This window comes from Kogia breviceps, chromosome 18, assembly GCF_026419965.1.
Source record: "Kogia breviceps isolate mKogBre1 chromosome 18, mKogBre1 haplotype 1, whole genome shotgun sequence".
Classification (NCBI taxonomy): Eukaryota; Metazoa; Chordata; class Mammalia; order Artiodactyla; family Physeteridae; genus Kogia; species Kogia breviceps.
This window is the reverse complement of record NC_081327.1, coordinates 44,529,916-44,551,715: the sequence shown is the minus strand read 5'-3', so window position 1 is coordinate 44,551,715 and position 21,800 is coordinate 44,529,916. Positions and strand designations below refer to the sequence as shown.

At 47.3% G+C, this 21,800-nt stretch overlaps 1 protein-coding gene across 11 annotated transcripts; it reads right to left on the bottom strand.

Moving 5' to 3' along the window:
- Positions 1–3,002: 3,002 nt before the first annotated feature.
- ZNF23 (zinc finger protein 23) lies at positions 3,003–15,230 on the bottom strand. 11 transcript variants are annotated; one of them, XM_067020355.1, is made up of 6 exons: positions 15,060–15,074; positions 14,538–14,647; positions 11,337–11,401; positions 8,976–9,102; positions 8,152–8,337; positions 3,003–5,298 (listed from the first exon to the last, which is right to left on the bottom strand). In XM_067020355.1, the coding sequence occupies exons 3-6, from the start codon at positions 11,367–11,369 to the stop codon at positions 3,497–3,499; spliced, it is 2,148 nt and encodes a 715-aa protein (XP_066876456.1). In that variant the 5' UTR covers positions 11,370–11,401; positions 14,538–14,647; positions 15,060–15,074; the 3' UTR covers positions 3,003–3,496. The 11 variants fall into 11 exon arrangements, with proteins under 11 accessions (XP_066876456.1, XP_066876458.1, XP_066876459.1 ...); XM_067020357.1 differs by lacking the exon at positions 14,538–14,647 and having other exon boundaries at positions 8,976–9,153; positions 15,060–15,226; XM_067020358.1 differs by lacking the exon at positions 14,538–14,647 and having other exon boundaries at positions 8,976–9,153; positions 11,268–11,401; positions 15,060–15,111.
- Between the last annotated feature and the right edge of the window lie 6,570 nt (positions 15,231–21,800).

Below are 21,800 nucleotides of genomic sequence, written 5' to 3'. Positions count from 1 at the left end.
GTCAGGGGCAGCAGGGGGCCCAGGCTGGCGGCCAGTGCCTCCTAATGGCTTCTCGCGCCCACAGCGCCGGCCTCAGGGCCCTGGACGCGCAGGCCCAGCCTCCCGGCTCCGTCTCACTTCGAGGCCAAAACGGGGTCCCAGGGCGAGAAGGCATGCGCCGAAGGCCGGCGGGGAGGGAGGCGGCAGGCGGAGGCCGCCACCCGTCTGCCCGTGCCACGCGCCTGTGGCCCTGGGCAGGGGTGGGGGGGTGGAACCCAGAGCCTCGGGTCCCCACCTGGAGCACGTGGGCCCTGGTCGCCCGGGCCACGCACGGCTGGCAGACGCGCCAAACCTGTGGCAGGACGATCCCTTACCGTGGCGGGCTGAGGAAACCAGCTGGGAGAGGCGAGTGCTGCCGCGCTGCCAGGAGGGCTTCCTGAAGGCTGCCTCGGGCTGAGCGTGGGTGGGATTTCAGTGGCCGGGAGGAGGTGCGGGCCACGCTTCAGGAGCACTGGAACCTCCCAGGCTCCGGCCTGCGCGTGCACAGGCTGGCGAGCGGTGGGAGGGAAAGCCAGAGCCGGAAGGACCATCAGGCCGCGGGCAGGCCAGGAGCAGGCGCAAAACGCAGGGCCCCACAAAGGGGGCTCAGACCGGGCGGAAGCCTCAGGAGCCCCGTGAGGTGTTGGATTTGCTGAGACCATGTGGTCTGTGGTGCGAATGGGGCCCGAGAGCAGGCGGAAGGGGCTGCGAGGAGCTCGCCGAGGGGAGACGTGGCCGAGGTTCCCCCATCTCGAGTTCCCTGGGACTTGGCAAACCCCGGCCCATGGAAGGGCGTGCATATGTTCAACTGAATTGAATGGACTGTGTAAGGGAAGGGGTGTGCTCAGTTCCTTGTCAGGAGAAAGGATAGCAGACAGGGTGGGGCTGTGGTCTGGGGAGAATGGAGACCTAAGAGGCAGAGAGGACAGATGAGCATCCAGGCGCCTCTCCTCAGAACTCCCAGCCCCATCACCAGGAGAGGGCTGCCAGCTCAGGGAGAGCTGTGCTGTGTCTCTCGTCCCCCCACATGACACCCAAGCCCTGTCTCCACCCACCCACGGACCCTGCCAGCCCTGTTTGGACATCTCTCACCAGGCTTCCCGGACCTGCTGGGGCCCCTCAGCAGCCGCGTTTTCCACTGAGCCTGTTTCCCCTCCTGACCTGGACAGGGCAGGAGCAGATGTTCTCTGAGGCCCCTTCCAGGGTGACAGGCCAGGGTGGGAGGGTGCCCTGTGGTGCAGGGACAGTACATGCTGACCTGGACTGAGGGAGAAACTTGCTTTAATCCTGACCCTTCCAGGCTCATGGCTCCCTTTCAGAAAAGAGGTGCCTTTGTGAGGGGAAAAGGGTATCCAGAGCCATGGCTCCTCTTTGGCCTCATAAGGCCTCCACTGAATCCAGGCAGCTCTTGGCTGGAGTAGTGAACATCAAGACCACAGGGTGTCAGGACTCCTGGGCTATGGGACCACGTGACTTCATGAGACTTTGCAGGTATCTGCCTTCTTCACCCTCGTATCCTTGGGATCTGAACAGAAGGACCTGCTGTGGACAGTAACAAAACTACAGAGAGGGAGAAGACCCTCAGGGACTGACTGGGTGGGAAGGGTGTTGAGCCCTGGGACTATCCCCCACCCTGCACTGAGAAAGAGCCTGAGACCCAGAGGCCAAGGTCACACAGGACATTGGTGGCAGATCTGGAACATCTGGTCCTGTCCTCAGTGCTTCTCAGCCCTCCTAGAGTCCCTGCCTTGGTCCTGCTGCAGCAAACAAACTGCCAAAACCCACTGGAAGCCAGGACGGCAGGACTTCCAGTCCCCATCTTCCCTGTCACATCTGGAGACCATCTGGAGGCGATTCATGATCTAGGAAGGTTGGGGTAAGCCATGGCCTTCTGACCTCTCCTCTGGCCTGGGTAATGGACCACCTCAGCCACTGATTTGCTGTGTGACCAGGGGCAGTGCCATCCATCTCTGGTCTTCAGTTTCTCTATAAGTAAATGAAGGACTTGGACCCCATGGCCCAGGGCACTTCCGGGTCTCTTTGTGTGGTCTGGAGCTGCTCACAGGGCCAGATGGTCAGGGGGAAGGACTCTGCTCCCTCCTCTGTGTTCTGGGGGCTCCAGGATCTGCCTCCACCCATATGCAGGTGGGGTGGGGGGAATGTCACTTACACAATGGCCCTGGACACTCTGCTGAGGTCCTGTACCATATCAGTAGCTTTCTGACAGGAGTGGCTCCTTTGAGGTATGCAAGACAGCATTCCCAGCCCTGGCCTCCCGAGCTACACAGAGCACAGCAGCAGGTATGGGGAAAGGGGCGCTGTGGGGATACACTGTGTGTCTATAAGAGGGTCTGTGTGTTTGTCTTGTCAGTGGGAGAGAGGTTGGAGGGCTTCCTATGTGTGTCTGTATGCATGTTTTAATTTTTTACTCCTTAGAGTACTACTGAGACTGAACATCTTCCTTTATTAGTCATTTTTATATCTTTTTAAAAGCTGCTTGCTATTGTCATTTATTTTTCTCATAATTTAAGACCTCTTTGTATGATACTACATTTTTTTTTTTTTTTTTTTTTTGTGATATGAGGGCCTCTCACTGTTGTGGTCTCTCCCGCTGTGGAGCACAGGCTCCGGACGTGCAGGCTCAGCGGCCACAGCCCACAGGCCCAGCCGCTCCGCGGCATGTGGGATCTTCCCGGACCGGGGCACGAACCCGCATCCCCTGCATCGGCAGGCGGACTCTCAACCCCTGCGCCACCAGGGAAGCCCGATACTACATTTTTATATCACAAATTTTGCAAAGGTATTTCCACTTTTTGTGCTTTATCTTTTAACTTATTTAGGGTTATTTAAAACAAAAATATAAATATTTCATTTTGAAGTCAATTTATCAATATTTTCTCTCATGGTTGGTTTCTGGCTTTCATCTGATGCTTAGAAAGGTTTTCTCCATACCATGAAAATAAAAAGATTTACTCATATTTTTTCCTTAAAGAACTCTTTATTGTTTTTCCTCTTTACAAAAGTGATGCATGCTTGTTGTCAAAAGTAAAAGGGCAATAAGTTAATTTAGGTAGGTAGTATCTTTGTGAGTTTTTCTATCTAAGAACAAGGTATCACTCTCCCCCCATTTATTTAACTTTCCTTTCGTGCCCCTCAGCAGAGATTTATAATTTCTCCACATAGGTCCTACTAAGTTTGTATCTAGAAAACCAACTTTTCTTGATGCTGTTGGGAATGCCATATTTTCTTTCATTATATTTTCTATTGGTTGTTGGTATAAAACAAACTATTTATTTTTGGATGTTATTTTAAAACTGGTTGTCATTCTTAATCTAAAATTGAATAAAATGGAAAAGATTTGTTTCCTTGTGAAGACTCTGCCATATCCATTTCTCTCTCAGAGTTTTCCACCAGGGTGAATCTGAGGATACTTGATCTAGGTCAGCATTAACCTTGACCATTTTCTACATCCTTCTCATTAGGATTTTCCTTCACTATGGACACTCTGATGCTGACTAAGTTGGAAGCTAAACCTGAAGGCTTTCCCACACACATTACACACATACGGTTTCTTCCAAGTATGGACAGTCTGATGTATAATACAGTCAGAACTATAGCTGAAGCCTTTGCCACACTCCACACATCTGAAGGGTTTCTCCCCAGTGTGGCTTCTCTGATGCCGAATTAAATGGGCATTAACATGGAAGGCTTTTCCACACTCCTTACATTGAAAGGGTTTCTCTCCAGTATGGATTCTCTGATGTACAATATAGTCAGAACTACAGCTAAATGCTTTCTCACATTCCATACATTTGAATGGTTTCTCCCCAGTGTGTATTCTCTGATGCCTAGTTAGTTTGGCATTGATGCTGAAGGCTTTCCCACATTCCTTACACTGGTAAGGTTTTTCTCCAGTGTGGATTCGGTGATGATCAAGTAGGTTCCTTTTAGAAGTAAAGCATTTCCCACACTCATTACATTCAAAGGGCTTCTCCCCAGTGTGAATTCTCTGGTGCTGCATTAGTTTTGCATTAACGTTGAAGGCCTTTCCACACTCATTACACTCATAGGGCTTCTCCCCGGTGTGGATTCTCAGATGCTGCCGAAGCTGGGAGTTACACCTGAAGGCTTTCCCACATTCTTTACACTCATAGGGTTTCTCACCCGTGTGGATTCTCTGGTGCTGGATTAACTTCCCTTTGACGCCAAAGGCTTTTCCACATTCAGTACACTCATAGGGTTTCTCCCCTGTGTGAATTCTTTGATGCTGAATGAGTTTTGCATTATTACTAAAGGCTTTTCCACACTCCTTACACTGATAGGGTCTCTCTCCAGTGTGGATGCTCTGATGCTGCCTAAGCTGGGAGCTGCACCTGAAGCTTTTCCCACACTCATTACATTCATAAGGTTTCTCTCCAGTGTGGATCCTCTGATGTTGAATTAATTTTGCATTAACATTGAAAGCTTTCCCACAGTCATTACACTCGTAAGGTTTCTCTCCAGTGTGGACTCTCTGATGTGTGATATATGCAGAACTGCAGCTAAAGCCATTCCCACACTCCTTGCACTGATAGGGCCTCTCTCCTGTATGGATTCTCTGATGCCTACTCAGACTCCCATTAACACTGAAGGCTTTCCCACACACCTTACACTGATAGGGCTTCTCCCCACTATGGATAGTCTGATGTGTGATATAATGGGAACTGTAACTGAAGCTTTTTCCACACTCTACACATTTGAAGGGCTTCTCCCCACTGTGAAGTCTTTGATGCCAAATTAATTTTGCATTAACACTAAAGGCTTTGCCACACTCCTTACGCTGATGGGGCTTCTCCCCAGTGTAGCTATCTTGATCCTGATTAAGTTGAGAGTTACACCTAAAGCTTTCCACTAATTCTTCACATTTGAAAGGTCTTTCCCCGGAATTAATTATTTCATGTTGAATAAGTTTTGTGTCAAAGCTGAAGGCCTTCTCCAATCCTGTACACTCAGGGGACTGCCCTCCAGTGGAGATGGTATGACAATGATTCAAGTTCAGACTTTGCCTAAAGAAGCAGTCCTCCATGGGGCTTATATTGTCTTTCACTGTCCCATCAATGACACTCCTGTTTTCTTTCTCCATACTTCCTACCGAGTGGACTTCCTGCTGTTTCTCTAGAATATAAGTTTCTGAAAAGTCTGTTTCCTGGGAAGAGTTCCTTTGAAGTTCAAATGATGTATTATGTTTTTCTTCATACATTTCCTCTGTCAAATTATTGTCAGTCTGGATATCAATATTTACTATAAAAAACAGAAAACATAAAATATCATGTAAGAACCATGTTAGAAAAAAAAAGAACAGTGATAGAAAGAAAAAAGGATCAGGGTAATCAAGGGAGGGGGGCTCTTCAAAATCACCAGACTAGGTCAAAGAATCTAAGGTTCATCCATAAAGTAGAATAACATGCAGCTGTTATAAAATGAAATAAATCTATATGTACTGACATGAAAAGATGTCAAAGATACACTGTTAAGTGGAAAAACAAGTTGAGAAATGGTATATAGAGTATCTTCCATTTGTGTAAAGGAAAGTAAAAAGAGCTGACATAAACACATATATTTGAATATGCCTAGAAAACTACTGCAAGAATACACAAGAAACTGAGCAAACTGGCACAGGAAGTTTGGGAGACTTCCCCACTGCTCCCACTTTATGCACTTTTTATACTGTTTTGAGCATGTACCAATATTACAAATTTTAAAGTAATGATTTTAAAAGATCACCAGTCTCTAAACCAATAACCAGTAACAAGGTTAAAAGTGACAGCAGTGGAACAAAATTCTAGGTCTTAACTGCCAAATCAGCATTCTTTCCATCACACCATACTTTACTACACTCTTCAGTTTCTATTAATAAAAATGGAAACTGCTTAAGAAGGAAAAGGCACAGAATCCAACAACATGTGGCAACAAGGGATGGCAGGCATTAGCACTAGGAAGCAAATGGGAACAAATCTTGTTTCTTTTCTTAGAACTTAAACTCTAGGCTTTCCAAAACTTCTCCTTTAACTTCTTTTCTCTTTACTTCAGAAAGGCTCTGTTCAGGCCCATTTGATCCCTTTGATCCCATCTCTTCCCACCCCTCCAGAACACTGCTGCATTCTCCTTGCCTTTCCTTCTACCTCTTCCCTCAATCCTAAAATTGGTCACTCCCTAAAATTCTTTCTGTAATCTTATTAGTCTTTCTATAATCCCATAGTCCTAGTAGAACCAATGATCTCTACATTTATTCTCAAATTTCTCAAAATTGGCCCCAAAATGCTTCCTTTATTTTTTCATCTCTCATCTCTCCTCAACCACATGTAATATGCCCCCTACCCCAGTATTTCATTATAATTGTCCTCAACAGACCCAAATGACCTGGATTTCCCTAGCAAACATTTTCAAAATAATATTGGTCTTTTCCTGATTATAGAAATAATATTCATCTGTAGTATCTGAAACTTACAAAGAAAAAACTTCAAATTACTTGGAAAATTTTTAAAATCAATTCTGCTGACATGGGTCTTGTGCCCTGTGATTCCCCCTTCTGCCTGCCTAGAACCCATTTGATTCCTGACCCCAATTAACCTACATACACTGACTAGATGAATGTTTCTATCCTCACCTGACATCATGATGGGTTGTTCAAATACTTCAGGACTATCTGTTGCCTATAGAATGAAATCCAGACTTCTCTGACTAAGAATCTCCACAATATCACTTTCATCCCCCTCTATATGTCAAGCACTTTAAGCTCTCCATTTCCAAAACATGTCTTCCTTGGTCAGTGAACAACTGGTTGAATGATTACAAGGAACAAAAGCCATTGAAATTATCTTTTTAAAAAAGAGGATTCATCAAAAGGATGCAAGAGTATCTATGGACCCCAAAGGCAGCAAGTAAAGCTGGGCATCATGGGAGATGGGAAATCACCTGGCAGCTACCCTGCGTGAGCCAATGAGAACCTCACTATTTCAAGAGTGGTCTGGGAACCAGAAGCACTGGCATTACCTGGGAACTTAACAGAAGGGCAGAATATTGGCCCTGCCCCAAACTAACTGAACGACAATCTGCACATCTGCAAGACGCCCAGGTGATGCGTTTGTTCATCTTTTGAGAAGCACCAAATTGATAGCATTACTTCCTCCCACCTTATTTCCTACAGTTTATTATATATAGCTTCCTCCCCCCCAAAATAATAATAATAGTAATAATAATAATAAAAACAGAATTTAACTGAGCATACACTATAAGCTAGGCATTTGGTACATGTTATCTCATTTTATCATCAAATATAGCACGATTATCTCATTTTAAAATTATTATTCCTTTATAAGGGTGAGGACACTAACTCTTAGAGAATGCAGATAATTGACCTGCTCAAAGTCACACAACTAGGAAGTAGCACAGTTGGGATTGGAACTCAGAAAGTCTACTCCAAAGTCTAAGTAAAAAGACCTTTAATTCTGTACCCTTCACATGAAGTGGACAGTGCTTAGAAAGTAGCAAGGACCCAAAAAAAGTACTGAATCCATTCATTTTGTCTGAGAAAGATAGAATTCCAAAATTAGGATTGAAAATAATTACAATAAAGCATTTGAAAAAAGATCTCTTTTTGGAATTAGAAAGAAATAGCAAACTATGAAAATAGTCAGAAAGGTCTTAACTGTTCCTATCTCTAGAAATCATCAAAAATTATTAAATGGGGCTTCCCTGGTGGCGCAGTGGTTAATAATCCATCTGCCAATATAGGGGATATGAGTTCGAGCCCTGGTCCGGGAGGGTCCCACATGCCGAGGAGCAACTAGGCCCATGTGCCACAGCTACTGAGCCTGAGCTCTGGAGCCCGCAAGCCACAACTACTGAGCCCATGTGCCAAAATTACTGAAGCCCATGTGCCTAGAGCCTGTGCTCCACAACAAGAGAAGCCACCTTAGTGAGAGGTCTGTGCACCACAGCCAAGAGTGGCCTCCACTCTGCGACTAAAAAAAAGAAAGCCTGTGTGCAGCAACAAGGGCCTAATGCAGCCAAAAATTAATTAATTAATTAATTAATTTTTAAAAATTTTAAATGTTACTCTGTACAGTTAGCCAATAAATGTGGCATACTTACATGTTGCTAAAGCTGACTTTCTTCCTAAAGGGTTAAATTTTGCAGCATAATGGGCAATGTGTGCCTCCTTACCAGTCCAGAGGCCCTGGGGGCCTGTGCCTGTTCCAGAGGCCGGTGGAGATGGGCCCTCCAGCTCACCTCCTCCCTCCAGCTGTGAGATCACAGTAGGTTTGAGAAGGGGAAATCCTGTTTTGGGGAAAGGAAATAGGAAAGATAGGTGAATAATCTCCCACAGCTGATTTCCTAAACCTCTTCTCAGATTGTGTCAGCAATGGGGAGGGGAGGAAAGAGCCCCAGAGGGTCCCGTGCCTAAGAACTATGGGAAAGTGGCGGGGGGGGTGGGAGGAAGAGGCTTGAGAAGATGCGAGAGGAGTTGGGGAGGGCCCAGACTGTGAGACCTCATGCAGGGCAAACAGGGAGATTCCGCCTAAAGGGATAGGTACCATTTTTTGACCGGGGCCTAAAATATTACGAGTACACCGAGATCCTTGGAAACACTCAAGATATCCAGGTAGGGTGAGGGGGAACCTGAAGGTAATGCTGTAGAACAGGAAGTTACTTTTTTTCCATGCTGTGTCCAAAACACAACCTCTATTGGGTGGATCAAGAGTGCACAACAGTCCCAGTAAAGTCCTATATTGGCCCAAAAAGGGCTTGGGGTTCACCCTTTCCAGCAACCCCGGGTCTAGGGGATTAGGAATAAGCCCCTGAGGTTCCCACTCAGTAAAGGACTACCAGAGGCCCCACCTGCAACCAGTAAGGGGAAAGGAAGCCAGGAAACCCTAATCAGCAGAGTCTGAGTCCCCTGGGGAGAAAGGCCTTACCCAGGGAGGCCACATTCCCATAATTCTCCAGCATCACATCCCTGTACAGAGCCCTCTGTGCAGGGGACAGGCCATCCCACTCCGTCTGGGTGAAGTACACAGCCACATCCTCAAAGGTCACCGACTTCTGAAACAACAGGTTCCTGCTGCCCTAGGGGCCAATTCCATGGCTCATGCCCTAGGTGAGGGGCAGAGGGCAGTATGAGGGCTTGAGGAGGGGCTTGTGAAGAACACAAAATTAATAACAGGTGGAAAGATTTGAGAAAAACACTTGGAAGCTAAAGCATGGACTATCTGACTTGGCTCACGGCAGAGAAACCTTATGCCATATTTCACACTCACAAAGGATGACGTAAGTTGAGATGAAAGGAAAAAACCTCCCATGACCAAGTTCCCCTAACGCAACTGCTTTCTTTCAGTCAGGCCATGCCCTCACTGGCGGAAGCAGCTCTGGACCCACCCACAGGCTTTCCCACTTCCCTGCCCTCGCCCTCACCCTCACCCTCAAACCTCAAGCCGTGCCCAAAGAACAGCCATGGCTTCCATCTCACCCAGCGCCACCTGATTTCTATCATGGACCCTCTACAAAAGGCTGCATAGCCTCTGCTCCAGTGCCTTCAGCAGAGGAAGCTCAGTGCTGCCCGGATCGGCTGGGCACCGTGGAGGTGGAGGGAGGGGTGAGAGCAGGCAGCCCATCCTGCTTCCAAATGGCTCTCGCTGAAAACCCATTTTCTGTCACCCTCTCCCAGTCAAGCCTCATCCTATCCAACTTCACCCAAGACTTCACTGTCTCTCCAAGGAGGTTTGGGAAAGAAGGGAGGTCAGCCACCTTTTCAGCTGCTCCTCTGCATCACTCGGCACTCGGCACAGGCTCCACCATCAGGGCTGATGGCCAAGCCACTCCCAGGCCCACCTCCTCCCCTCTGGGCAGCTGCCACTTCTGGCTGCTCTCACTCTACCCACCTCGGCCTTCTGTGACAACCTTGGGGACACATTGGCAGCGATTTGCCTCTCAACTGCTCTCTGCCAGGACCTGTCTTGCTTGATTCTATGGGCCTCCACCCATCAACAATTCTAGTCCAACTTGTGGGCACTTCTGTGAGTCACTCATCGTGTGACTTGGATAAGACAAGAAATTCTCTGTACGAAATTAAATGCCTTCGCTGTCGCCCACCATCCCCTTTTAGCCCACGACTGGTGCCTCCTCCTTAATTCAAACCTCAGCTGGTGTCACCCACCACCATCCGCACAGGAAAGAAACCTGGGGATTCGTTCCTGACTCCTCCCTCCCCCTTACTCACCCCAATCTTTTGACTCTTCCTCCTAGAGATTCTTATGTTAAGTAGTACTTGAAGTGGATCTCCCTCTTTAGCAACTACTTGCCTTAATGAAGCCTACGTCGCCTAGACCAATAGGACTCTTTCTGAAGTGGTCACCTTGCTTTTAAATCTCCCCTCAAAATTATTCCCCACAGCCACCAGAAGCCTGACCACGTTAACTTCACTGGCTCCACGTGTGTCACAGGGCTGAACAGTGAAGTCACACAATGACAAGTCACTTCACTCGCCTTTGCCTTTGTTTCTTTTGTGGTCGAGTGAACACAACACAGCGCCTATCTCCCAGGGCAGCTGTCAGGACTGAGTGACCCATGGCAAGTGCTTAGTATGGTGCCTGCAGCACAGTAAGCCTCAAATGGTGTAACTGGAGTTACTGTGACTATGATTATTCCCAAACTGTGGCCCACGGAGGTCCATGGATGAGCATCAGGGGGTCCATGAAATCCCTGAAAGCATATGGAAATTTTCATTTGCATGTTGTTCTGGGGGAGAGGACCCAGAGCTCTTATCAGAGACCTAAAGCTTGGCCACGGCACCCCAAGCCCTGAAAGCCTCTCCAGGACACAATGAGACACAGGACTTCCTGTCTTTTTGCCCCTCCCTTGATCCCACTCTCCTTATGTCCCCTTCCCCTGGAATTAGAGGCACAGCCATTCTTTATGTGGATCGGGTCCTATTATTCCTCTTTAGCTACACCCCCCTCCCTAGAATCCTAGTCCTCTGCTATCTTCTTCCATTCATGGGCAGCTTCCATGTCTCTCATTCACCAAAGCTCCCTGCTGGGGGAGCAAAGCAAACTGGTGTGCAGAAGACTATATTTCTGCCTTCCAGACACTTCTGTCTTCCCTGTCCTCGTCTCTGGCCCCTATCCCTCCATATCACCGCTCTTCCCACAAGCTCCAGTCGGGCAGGCAGAAGCACGGAGGGCCCCTCCAGCTTTCATAGCAAGGCTCACCAGATTCCCTTCTCAGTTTTCTTCAATGTGAAACTGCTCAGAGGAAGAGCTGAAGGACCCACAGCTCACCTGGGGCCAGGCTGTCAGGAGCATGGCTGCCATCACCTGGTCTCCCTCTCAGAGAAGGACTGGAGCTGAGGGAAAACAGGGGGACAAGTGTGAGACAAGCCACCCCCACCACAAACAATACAGCCCCTCACAGAAGATCTGAGATGCGGGCAGCCAGCATCCAGACAGAAGTGTGAGCAGGAGCTGCCATGGGGAGAAAGGAGGGATCTGTTTACTGGCTCTGTGCCCAGGGCTCCTCCTAGCCATGACATTGACGCTGACAGGAACCCTAGGATTTTTACAATTCTGACACACGTTATCATACACACACAAGAGTGTGCATAAAATGCAGGCAGAGTCTAAAGAATAATAAAACAAAGACTCGTGTAGCAACACGATGCTGTAAACGAGCATCCGTCTCTATTATGCTGCAAGAGAAGCCAGGGTGGAGGGGCTGCAGCCCCAGTACATAGGCCTCAGAGTCAGGCCCCAGGGAGGCACCTCCTGGAGAAACGGACAGCTGCTCCCTCCCATATGCCCGTTCCCTCACACAGCTGACTGCCCTCAAGAGTGCTGATACATCTGTAGAGATCTTGGGAGGTTAGGCTCCTGCCCCGCCCAGGCTTACCGTGCGGAAGCTGGGCCACAAGTGAGGTACCAGGATGGCTCCTCATACCTTCCAGCCTTCTGATGGCAAAGAAGCCAAGGCCTCAGCTGCCTGAGAGAGGGAGTCACTATAGCATCCCATCCCTGGTCCCATGACCCAGCACCCCTTGTTCATTGTATTCAAGACCACATGGACCGGTTATTTTCTGATTTTTAGTGCTCCCAAAGTCAGTCTTGAAATTTTATATTTTCCTAAAATATTGTCTATATCTTCCAGAATTTAGAGTGTAGAATTATGGGAAACAGTGGCTCATGATTTTTTTCATTTCCTCCATACCTTGAGGTATACCTTGCTTTTCCTACTTCTTCTTTGAATATATATGCTCTCTAGACCTTTTAGCCTGAATGTTATGGACTGAATGTGTCCCCCCAAAATTCGTATGTTGGAGCCCTAATTTCCAATGTGACTGTATTTGGAGACACGACCCATGAGGAGGTAACAGGTTAAACAAGGTAATAATCTGATAGGGCAGGTACCCTAATAAGAAGAGGAAGAGTCTCCAGAGCTGTCTCTGCTGTGAGGACACAGTGAAGGCAGCCACCTGCAGCCTCACCAAGAACCAAATCGTCTGGTACCTTGATCTTGGACTTCCAGCCTCCAGAACTGTGAGAAATAAATTTCTGTTGTTTAAGCTGGACAGTGTATGATATTTTGTTATGGTAGCCCAAGCAGACTAATAACATTAGGCTGAACCATGGTTTATCTAGTTTAATGTTTTATTTTCAAAAAACCAGCTTTTCTATTTAGAACACCACTCCCTTTTCTACCTGTTTGTTTGGTTTTTTAAAATTAATTAACTTATTTATTTATTTTTGGCTGCGTTGGGTTTTCGTTGTTGCGCCCAAGCTTTCTCTAGTTGCAGTGAGCGGGGGCTACTCTTCGTTGTGGTGTGTGGGCTTCTCCTTGTGGTGGCTTCTCTTGTTGTGGAGCTCGGGCCCTAGGCACATGGGCTTCAGTAGTTGTGGCTCACGGGCTCTAGAGCAGTCTCAGTAGTTGTGGCGCACAGGCTTAGTTGCTCTGCGGCATGTGGGACCTTCCCAGACCAGGCTCGAACCCGTGTCCCCTGCATTGGCAGGCAGATTCTTAACCACTGCACCACCAGGGAAGTCCCTCTACTTGTTTTCTTGGTGCCATTTTTTTTTTTTTTTTGGCTGCATTGGGTCTTTGTTGCTGCGCACAGGCTGCAGAGAGCGGGGGCTACTCTTTGTTGCAGCGCGTTGGCTTCTCATTGTGGTGGCTTCTCTTGTTGCAGAGCATGGGCTCTAGAGTGCAGGCTCAGTAGTTGTGGCGCATGGGCTTAGTTGCTCTGCAGCATGTGGTATCTTCCCAGATCTGGGCTTGAACCTGTGTCCCCTGCATTGGCAGGCGGATTCCCAACCACTGTGCCACCAGGGAAGCCCCCTCTACTTGTTTTTAATTAAGCTCTACTTTTTTCTTTTTTTTTTTTTTGCGGTGCGTGGGCCTCTCACTGTTGTGGCCTCTCCCGTTGCGGAGCACAGGCTCCGGACGCACAGGTCCAGCGGCCATGGCTCTCGGGCCCAGCCGCTCCACGGCATGTGGGATCTTCCCGAACCGGGGCACGACCCTGTGTCCCCTGCATCGGCAGGCAGACTCTCAACCACTGTGCCACCTGGGAAGCCCCAATAAAATAAATTTTAAAAAATAAAACTTATCCTGTGATGGAAGAACATATAATCTATCTGAATCTAATAAATCAACTCTACCAATTTTATTATATAGATTTTTCTCCATAACCCATGATTACTTTTACCTAATTGTTTAGAGAGCCAGTAAAGAGTGAACTCTCACAAAACACTGAGCCCTTATGTATCATGGGAAAAGCCTTTCAAATCTTTAAGAAATGGGCTTCCCTAGTGGCACAGTGGTTGAGAGTCCGCCTGCCGATGCAGGGGACACGGGTTCGTGCCCCGGTCCGGGAAGATCCCACATGCTGCGGAGTGGCTGGGCCCGTGAGCCATGGCCGCTGAGCCTGCGCGTCCGGAGCCTGTGCTCCACAACGGAGAGGCCACAACAGTGAGAGGCCCGCGTACCGCAAAAAAAAAAAAAAAAAAAAAAAAAAAAAATCAACCAACCATAATGGGATGGGTGGGTGACGACATCCAAAAAATACAAACAACAGTAAATAAGCCTAACTATACCACAGCATAACCACACTGAAGTGGTGGGAAAGAAAAGAACTAAATAACTCTGCAAAACAGTACTTTAACTAAATTCAGTAAGGCTAAAAAGACCTGTAGCCAAAGAGTTCTTGAGGTTGCATAATTTTTTTAATCTATTTTCATTCTTTCCTATTTGGCAATTAAAACCTATAAGGCCACAAAATTTCCTCTGAATACACTACTAGCCACACTTCATGTTTTCATTACTGTTTTATAGTATACATTTTTGTAAACTTGCTTTCATGAGGGTATGAATGAGTCATTCTGGAACTTTTTGTGTATTCTAGGACTAGGCAAATCAGTGTATTCTACATTGTAGAAATCATTCACAGGTCATTGTCATACCACCGCCCAAGAAAAGGTGGTCCGGGTTACCTTTTGGAACTGACACGGCTCCAGAAGGCAGTGCCCTCAAAAGTCGGGCTTCTTCTGTGGCCTGGAGGGGCTCTGCTTTTTCTGCTCCCCCACTGGCCTCGATTCACACCCTGTGTTAGGAGGGCGGGGCGCATACAGTCCATACTTGAAATGCATAAAACGTGCAGGTAAAAGCCCCTGCACGACCTCAGCATTTCAAAAGACTCATGGTATCACCTCAGGCCGCTTCAACCCTGCAAATATTCCACCCCCTGGCTGCTCCAACACAAGTTCCCCAAAGGCAAGTAACATCTTCCCCAAAGTGCTAAATGCTCGGGGCTTCGTGGCTGTGGCAGTAACCCGTGCTTCGCCTTCCACGAAACGGAACATCATCGGCCACCAAGTCCAAAGCGGGAGTCGAGGTGGGGGAAGAGGCCCCACCCGACAGGAAACCCACCGCCAACGCTGTGGGAAGGAGCGTCCCAACCGCACCCAGAGCCTCGGAGCCAGGGACCGCCCCCGCCTCCCGCAGCCCATACTCACCTCCGCAGCGGGCTGCTCGGCGGCGCGGCCGGAAGTGCGTCACCAGGCCCCGGCAGAGCCTCTCTAGGAGCAGCTTCGCTCCTTCTCAGCGATGCTCTGGCCCCGCCTCCTGCAGCCGAAGCCCTGGTGCTCCGAAGCCTTTCACCCTTCTCCCCGCTGCGCGTCTCAATGAGAAAACGGTTGCTCCTCAAGGTGAGCTAGGGAAGACAAGAATGCGGCGAGCGCTGGGCCCAAACCAGGGGTGGCGCCGGGGATTTGTATCTTAGTAAAGCTGCCGTGCAACCAGATTTGGGAGTTTCCGGACTGGACGCCTGGATCGCATGCTGTCAAACCCAAGGCCTCCTTTCTGGAACAAATATTTCCCAATGACCAGCCGACTCTCCTGTCATGAAACTCATAGGTTATGGCTTGGAAGATCGTAGACAGTATAAACAACCTGCATTATAAAAAGTAATGTTATGTGCTAACATTTATGTAATAAAAGGAAAATTATACTTTAAAATATATATTTCAGAATGTAAATGTTTGGTCGTGACTGGTATAGGAGACCTAATAAGCGGTCAGATAATTTGCCTCTACACATAGAACGTGCCTGAATGCCACAGTGCTGTATCTCATTGGTATTTCAAAAATCACAAGTTATCCAAAATGGTGAGCACAGGGACGGCCCTGGCGGTCCAATGGTTAGAACTCAGCGCATCCAGGCTGCAGGGGGCACGGCACGGGTTCGATCCCTGGTCCAGGAACAAAGATCCTGCAAGACGGGCAGCAGTGCAAAAAAAAAAAAAAAATGGTGATCACAGAATCTTCTCTTGATTATACAGTAGTTATATTTCTGGAGACTCAGTTATATTAAAACTGTGCAAAAATACACCGTGTTCATCTTGATTTTTTTAAACAAAGCTCTAGATTCAGGTAATTTATAAACAATTTTTACCTATGTGAATGTTCAGCAAGACATGAAAGTCTGTGAAAACTTTTTCAATAGGCAGGTCTGTCTTTTGCATTGCAGGATTTGTGGTACTCCTGGCTCCCATCCAACACCCCCAAATCTTGTGACAAAAATGGCCCCTTAAAATTCCAAAATGAGGCCTGAGGAAGGGGGACAGCACCAAAAGCCAGTGGATTGACCACCCTTAAGTTCCCTCACAACCGTGACAGAGCTGGCCTTTCTTCTTTCAGCTCTGATCCCTCCAGTGCTGCACTGGAAGGTGGCCAGCCCTCACTGTCCTCCAGCCTCTTGGCGCTCCCATTCTCCTCTCAACTTCAGCTCCAGTTGCTGAACATGCTGCTCTCTAAACCTAGGTGCCCTTCCCATTCTCACCCTCTGTCTTGACTGTTACTTGAAGTCTCAGCTCATATCTCATTTACCGTGGGAAGCTACTCTTCCCTGACCACCCAGAATAAGGCAGGTCCCCAGTCACATGCCAACATCACCCTGTATTTTTCAGTACATGGCACATGTGTAATTATTCAAAGGTGACAGTTTATTTATTTATTTATTATTTATTTATTTATTTTGTGCGGTACAGGGGCCTCTCACTGTCGTGGCCTCTCCCGTGGCGGAGCGCAGGCTGAGCACATAAGCCTTCTCAACCACTGTGCCACCAGGGAAGCTCGCTCTTTCCTTTTTTTAACTAAGCACTTATCACACACTGTGGCCGTATCGTTTGCAGCCTGAGGTTCAGCAAAGCTAGCACAAATTTCTTTTTCTTTCTTCACAATTTCATAGAACGTTTGTTCTTACTAGATCTTAGCAACCTCAGCATAGGATTTTTTTTTTCCCTTTACTAAGTCAAGAGCTTTCACCTTTTCACTTAAAGGAAGAACTTTATGGCTTCTCTTTGACATATCCGAATTGCCAGCATCTCTACTCTTGCACTTTGGGGCCATTATTAAGTAAAATAAGGCTTCCTTGAACACAAGCACTGTGATGCTGTAGTAACCAAGCAGGACCTAAGGGGCCTTCCTGGGAAAGACCCCTTCCCCCAGTCCTCTGCTTTGGGTCCTCTGTGAAGTACCTAGATAGCAGTATCTGATGCACATTTCCTGAGTTGTTTTACAGATGCTAAAACCACCACTAAATGGAAGAAGTTAACTACTTGATGACCATGATGAGCACGTAGCCCCCAGACAGACGGGAGCCTCAATATTGTTAATGTTAACCCCTGTGACACCGCCCTCTTACCTCACATCAACCAATCAGAGAATTGTGTCCGAGCTGATCACCTACCCTGGGACTCCCCTTCCTCAACTTGCCTTTTAAAATGCCTCCCTGAAACCCACTGAGGAGTTCAGGTGTTTTTGAACATTAGCTGTCCTGGACTCCTTGTCTGATGCCTTACAATAAACACTACACTTTCGTTCACCATAACCCGGTGTCAAGTAGATTGGTTTTACTGTCCGTGGGCAAGTGGACCCAAGTGTGGTTCGGTAACACAGTGACAGTCGATTTGTTAACTACGACGGCTGCTAGGTGAATAACGGGTGGGACAGAGCAGGAGGGCGTGAGATTTCATCACGCTACTCAGAAAGGCTCACAATTTAAAATTTATGAATTGTTTATTTCTGGAATTTTCCATTTAATATTTTCAGACTGCGGTTTGGTGCTCTGGATTTGCATAAATCTCATCTGTATCACTTAAAATGGCTCAGCATCCTGAAAATTGACCATAGTGAACTTTAGGGTTTAACTTGCTAGCCGCTTGATCTCAAATCCATAGATTGACTTTGAGTGTCTCCTAATTGTCTGTAGTCATGTGTCAGTTTTATATTGAAGCAAACATCAAACCTGACTTAGTTATGGTATTTGGAGCTTCCTTACTCATAGCATTAAAAATAATTTCAGAGAACTTAACTGAAAAAAATAAGACACTACCAAATCAAAATAAATCATGACTAGCTTGTTACCAGGGAAATAAATATATGGGTCTATAAAACTGAGGCTGTCTCCAGGGGACACCTCTACATCACCTGGCTCTGGGCTATGCTTTCAGCCCCACAGCACTGTTTATATGTGCAAGTTTTAAAATCTTCTGCCTGAGGGTCTGGCTTCCAATCAGCCTGAATCTAGGTGCTGACTGAGATTCCCCTGCTTTGGAACACCAACTGGTCTTAGCACACCCTCAACTACTAGGAGCCATTAAAAATAAAATAGGCTGCTTGGACAATCACTGAAGTTTGAGAGACAAGAGTGAGGCAGGATTGAAAGGTCAGGCTCATCTGCAGGAGGCCACTGCTTTAAGTCTGGCTGCTTTATCTAATGCATAGAAACCAACAGAGAGAGTCAAGCAAAACGAAGAAACAAAAGAATATGTTCCAAACAAAAGAACAAGATAAAACCTCAGAACTAAACCTTAATGAAACAGAGATGAGTACTTATTAGACTGAAATAGAGCTGTTCAAAACACAAATAAAAAATTATTGAAACACAAGCACTTGTGTGGTTCTGGATTAGATACTAATTTGGACAACCAGCTATAAAAAACATAATTGGAACATTTGGAGATTTTATATCATGTTTCAGGTATTAGGTGAGATAAAATTTATTGATCTGTAGAGACCAAGATAGTCAACTGAAAATGCATATTATTGTACAATGTGTAGGATCTCTATAGTTAAAAATATAATATTACAGAGGTTTATTAGGGCAGTGAAAATGCTGTCTGTGATACTGTCATGGTGGATACATGTCATTATACATTTGTCCAAACCCATAGAATGTACAACACCCAGAACAGACTCTAATGTAAAGTATGGATTTTGGTTGACAATGATGTGTCAATGTAGATTCATTAGTTGTAACAAATGTGAAAAATCTCTGTTCTCAATTTTTCTGTGAACCTAAAACTGCTCAAAAAAAACCTTTAAAAATATAGATACATAGACTTCCCTGGTGGTGCAGGGTTAAGAATCCGCCTGCCAATGCAGGGGGCATGGGTTCGATATCTGGTCCAGGAAGATCCCACATGCCATGGAGCAACTAAGCCCGTGTGCCACAACTACTGAGCCTGCACTCTAGAGCCCACGAGCCACAACTACTGAGCCCCTGTGCTGCAACTACTGAAGCCCGTGCTCCTAGAGCCCAAGCTCCACAACAAGAGAAGCCACCACAATGAGAAGCCTGCACACCACAGCAAAGAGTAGCCCCGGCTCACTGCAACTAGAGAAAGCCCGCGCGCAGCAATGAAGACCCAACGCAGCCAACAATAAATAAATAAATTTATTTTTTAAAAAAAAAGAAAAGAAAATGGACCAGAAGAATTGTTCCCATGCACAATGGATGGCGTCTGTGAAAAGAAACACCTGTTTATTTGGATGCTATTTCTTTATCAAGGTGCTTATTCACTGATCCGTCTTCTAGGAAGCATGCTAAAGATATTGCCAACATATTACATCAGCACAGGAGCTGAGAAGCCAGTTGAACGTTTCTCTGACCCAAAATATCACATTTTCAAGGCAACCATCTCACCTGTGTGTGGGAAGAGGTGGGACTCTGCTTCCAGGGGATACCTATGTATTTTAGTTTGCTCGGGCTGAATTTACAAATACCACAGGCTGGGTGGCTTCGACAAAGAAGTTTTTCTCTCAAGTCTGGAAGCTGGAAGTCTGAGATCAAGGTGTCGGAAGGGTTGGGGAATTTCCTGGCGGTCCAGTGGTTAGGACTCTTCATTTCCACTGCAGGGGGCACAAATTCGATCCCTGATCAGGAACTAAGATCCCACATGCCACGTGGCATGGCCAAAAAAAAAAAAGGTGTCAGCAGGGTTGATTTCTTCTGAGGTCCCTCTCCTTGGCTTGAAGATGGCAACCTTCTCCCTGTATCCTAACATGGTCTTCCCTCTGTACGTGCCTGTGTCCTAATTTCTGCTTCTTATTTGAGTTAGGACCCATCCCAATGACCTCATTTTAACTAAATTACATCTTGTAAAGCCCTATTTCCAAATACAGTCACATTCTGAGGTACTGGGGGTTAAGATTTCAACATGTGAATTTTAGGAGCTCTAATTTGGCTCATAAGACTGTTTGGATACTCATGCTTCCTCATCTCTCTACCATATTCTGAGCAGACTGGGTATTTTGCAGCCAAGACATCAATCACTGCAGTCCCATTTCTCAGAAGCCACATGAATGATTTAAAAAACTGACGATTTTCTGCTGAAAGCCAGAAGACCTAAGGAGAGAAAGATTTTGACTACAAAATAAATATCTCAGTTTTCTAAGCTCTTATGTGACATAAATATGAATTGAGAAAATACCCCAAACTACAATCATAACAGGAATAATAGTGACCCTCACAGGGGACCAGAGGATGTCCTGACTGTGATGATGGCATCCAGTGGTCAGATAACAGGATGTGACGACATTCTGAGTGTGACCTCGGGGGCTAGGGGGGCACAGGACAGGATGTGAGGATGTCCTGGGTGTGACCAAGGTGTATGAATGTCCCCTCCCTCTTGTCACAACCCAGGGTCTGAGTGTCCCTTCCTCCTGTCACAGCCCATTGCCTTTCAACAATGTTGAAGGTGACCTAAAGGTCCAGAAATCCCCTCACCCTCTGTGTCTGGGAAATGGCTTCCTGAAAAGACCCCCACAAAGACTCTGCTGAGACTCAGGAGCCCCCCTTTCCTGATCAGGCCACACAGACCCAGTCCCTCCCCGGGCTCATCAGCCAGGAGCTGACCCTCTCCTTCCCAGGATCTGTCAGAACAAGGGCTGGTGACCCACGTGTCCCCCTCCTCCCCGGCCCGAACTGCAGCCGCCGGGTCAGAAGCCCCGCTCAGGGCACCTCCTGAGTCGGAGCCCTTGATCCACGTGCCGTCAGGCCACCTTTCGTGCCAACCCCTCGCCTGGACCTTCATACTTGTGTTTATTTATTTACTCCTCTCCACGGAGAAACCGCCTTTGCCCCAACTCTCCAGATGCTTTCAGACCTTGTCGCTTTTCCTCCAGATTTTCAGTCTCAGAGTTACCTGTCATCACTCACAGTCCCTGCAGAGCCCAGAGATTTCTCCTTGAAGGAAAGGTTCTGGAGAAATCGGAGGGTTAAATAAGGAGTGCAGCCATTTCCCGCTGGTGCTGATGCCCAAGAGGGTGAAGAGAATGAGTGTTTTGTTAACGCAGCTAAAGCAGAGGATACGGCAGAAGGCCTGTCCCGGGAAGGCCCCCATAGCGTCCTGCTCCGTTAAATTTTCTCGCTAGAATTTTAAAATCCTCCAAGTAATAGATCATTTGGGAGCATCCTGTGTCTTCCTGTTCGTTCTAAGAGCATGTCCCTCTAGAATTTTAAGGGGGGAAATTCTTTATCTCATAAATATGCAGAGTGGGAGGTCCATTTATAAAATATTATCAAGGTCACTGCAAAGGTTTCCAAAAAACCAGGACACAGCGGCCGGTGCTCAGACACTGGCTGAGAGATTCCCGCCTGGATCCTCAGGCCCGTCGGACAGCGGGGCAGTCATGACCCTCCTCCCACACGTGGGCCTCTTCACGCGGGCCAAGACTGGCCAATAGCAGGCAGCTGGCTACGTTTGCGAAAGAGAGAAAACTGCTCAGCAGCCTGGGACCACCCCTGGGCGTGGCCTAAGGAGCCTGGTCCAACCCAACAGCTCCTCTGCGGAGCTATGCGCTGCGCCAGGAGCTCCTCTGGTCCGGTGTGCGGCAGGAAACTGTGAGTTGAAAGGAGAGGTGTTTGTGGGGGTGGGGGGAGCTTTCCGCTGAAAATAACTTCTGCTTCCACCA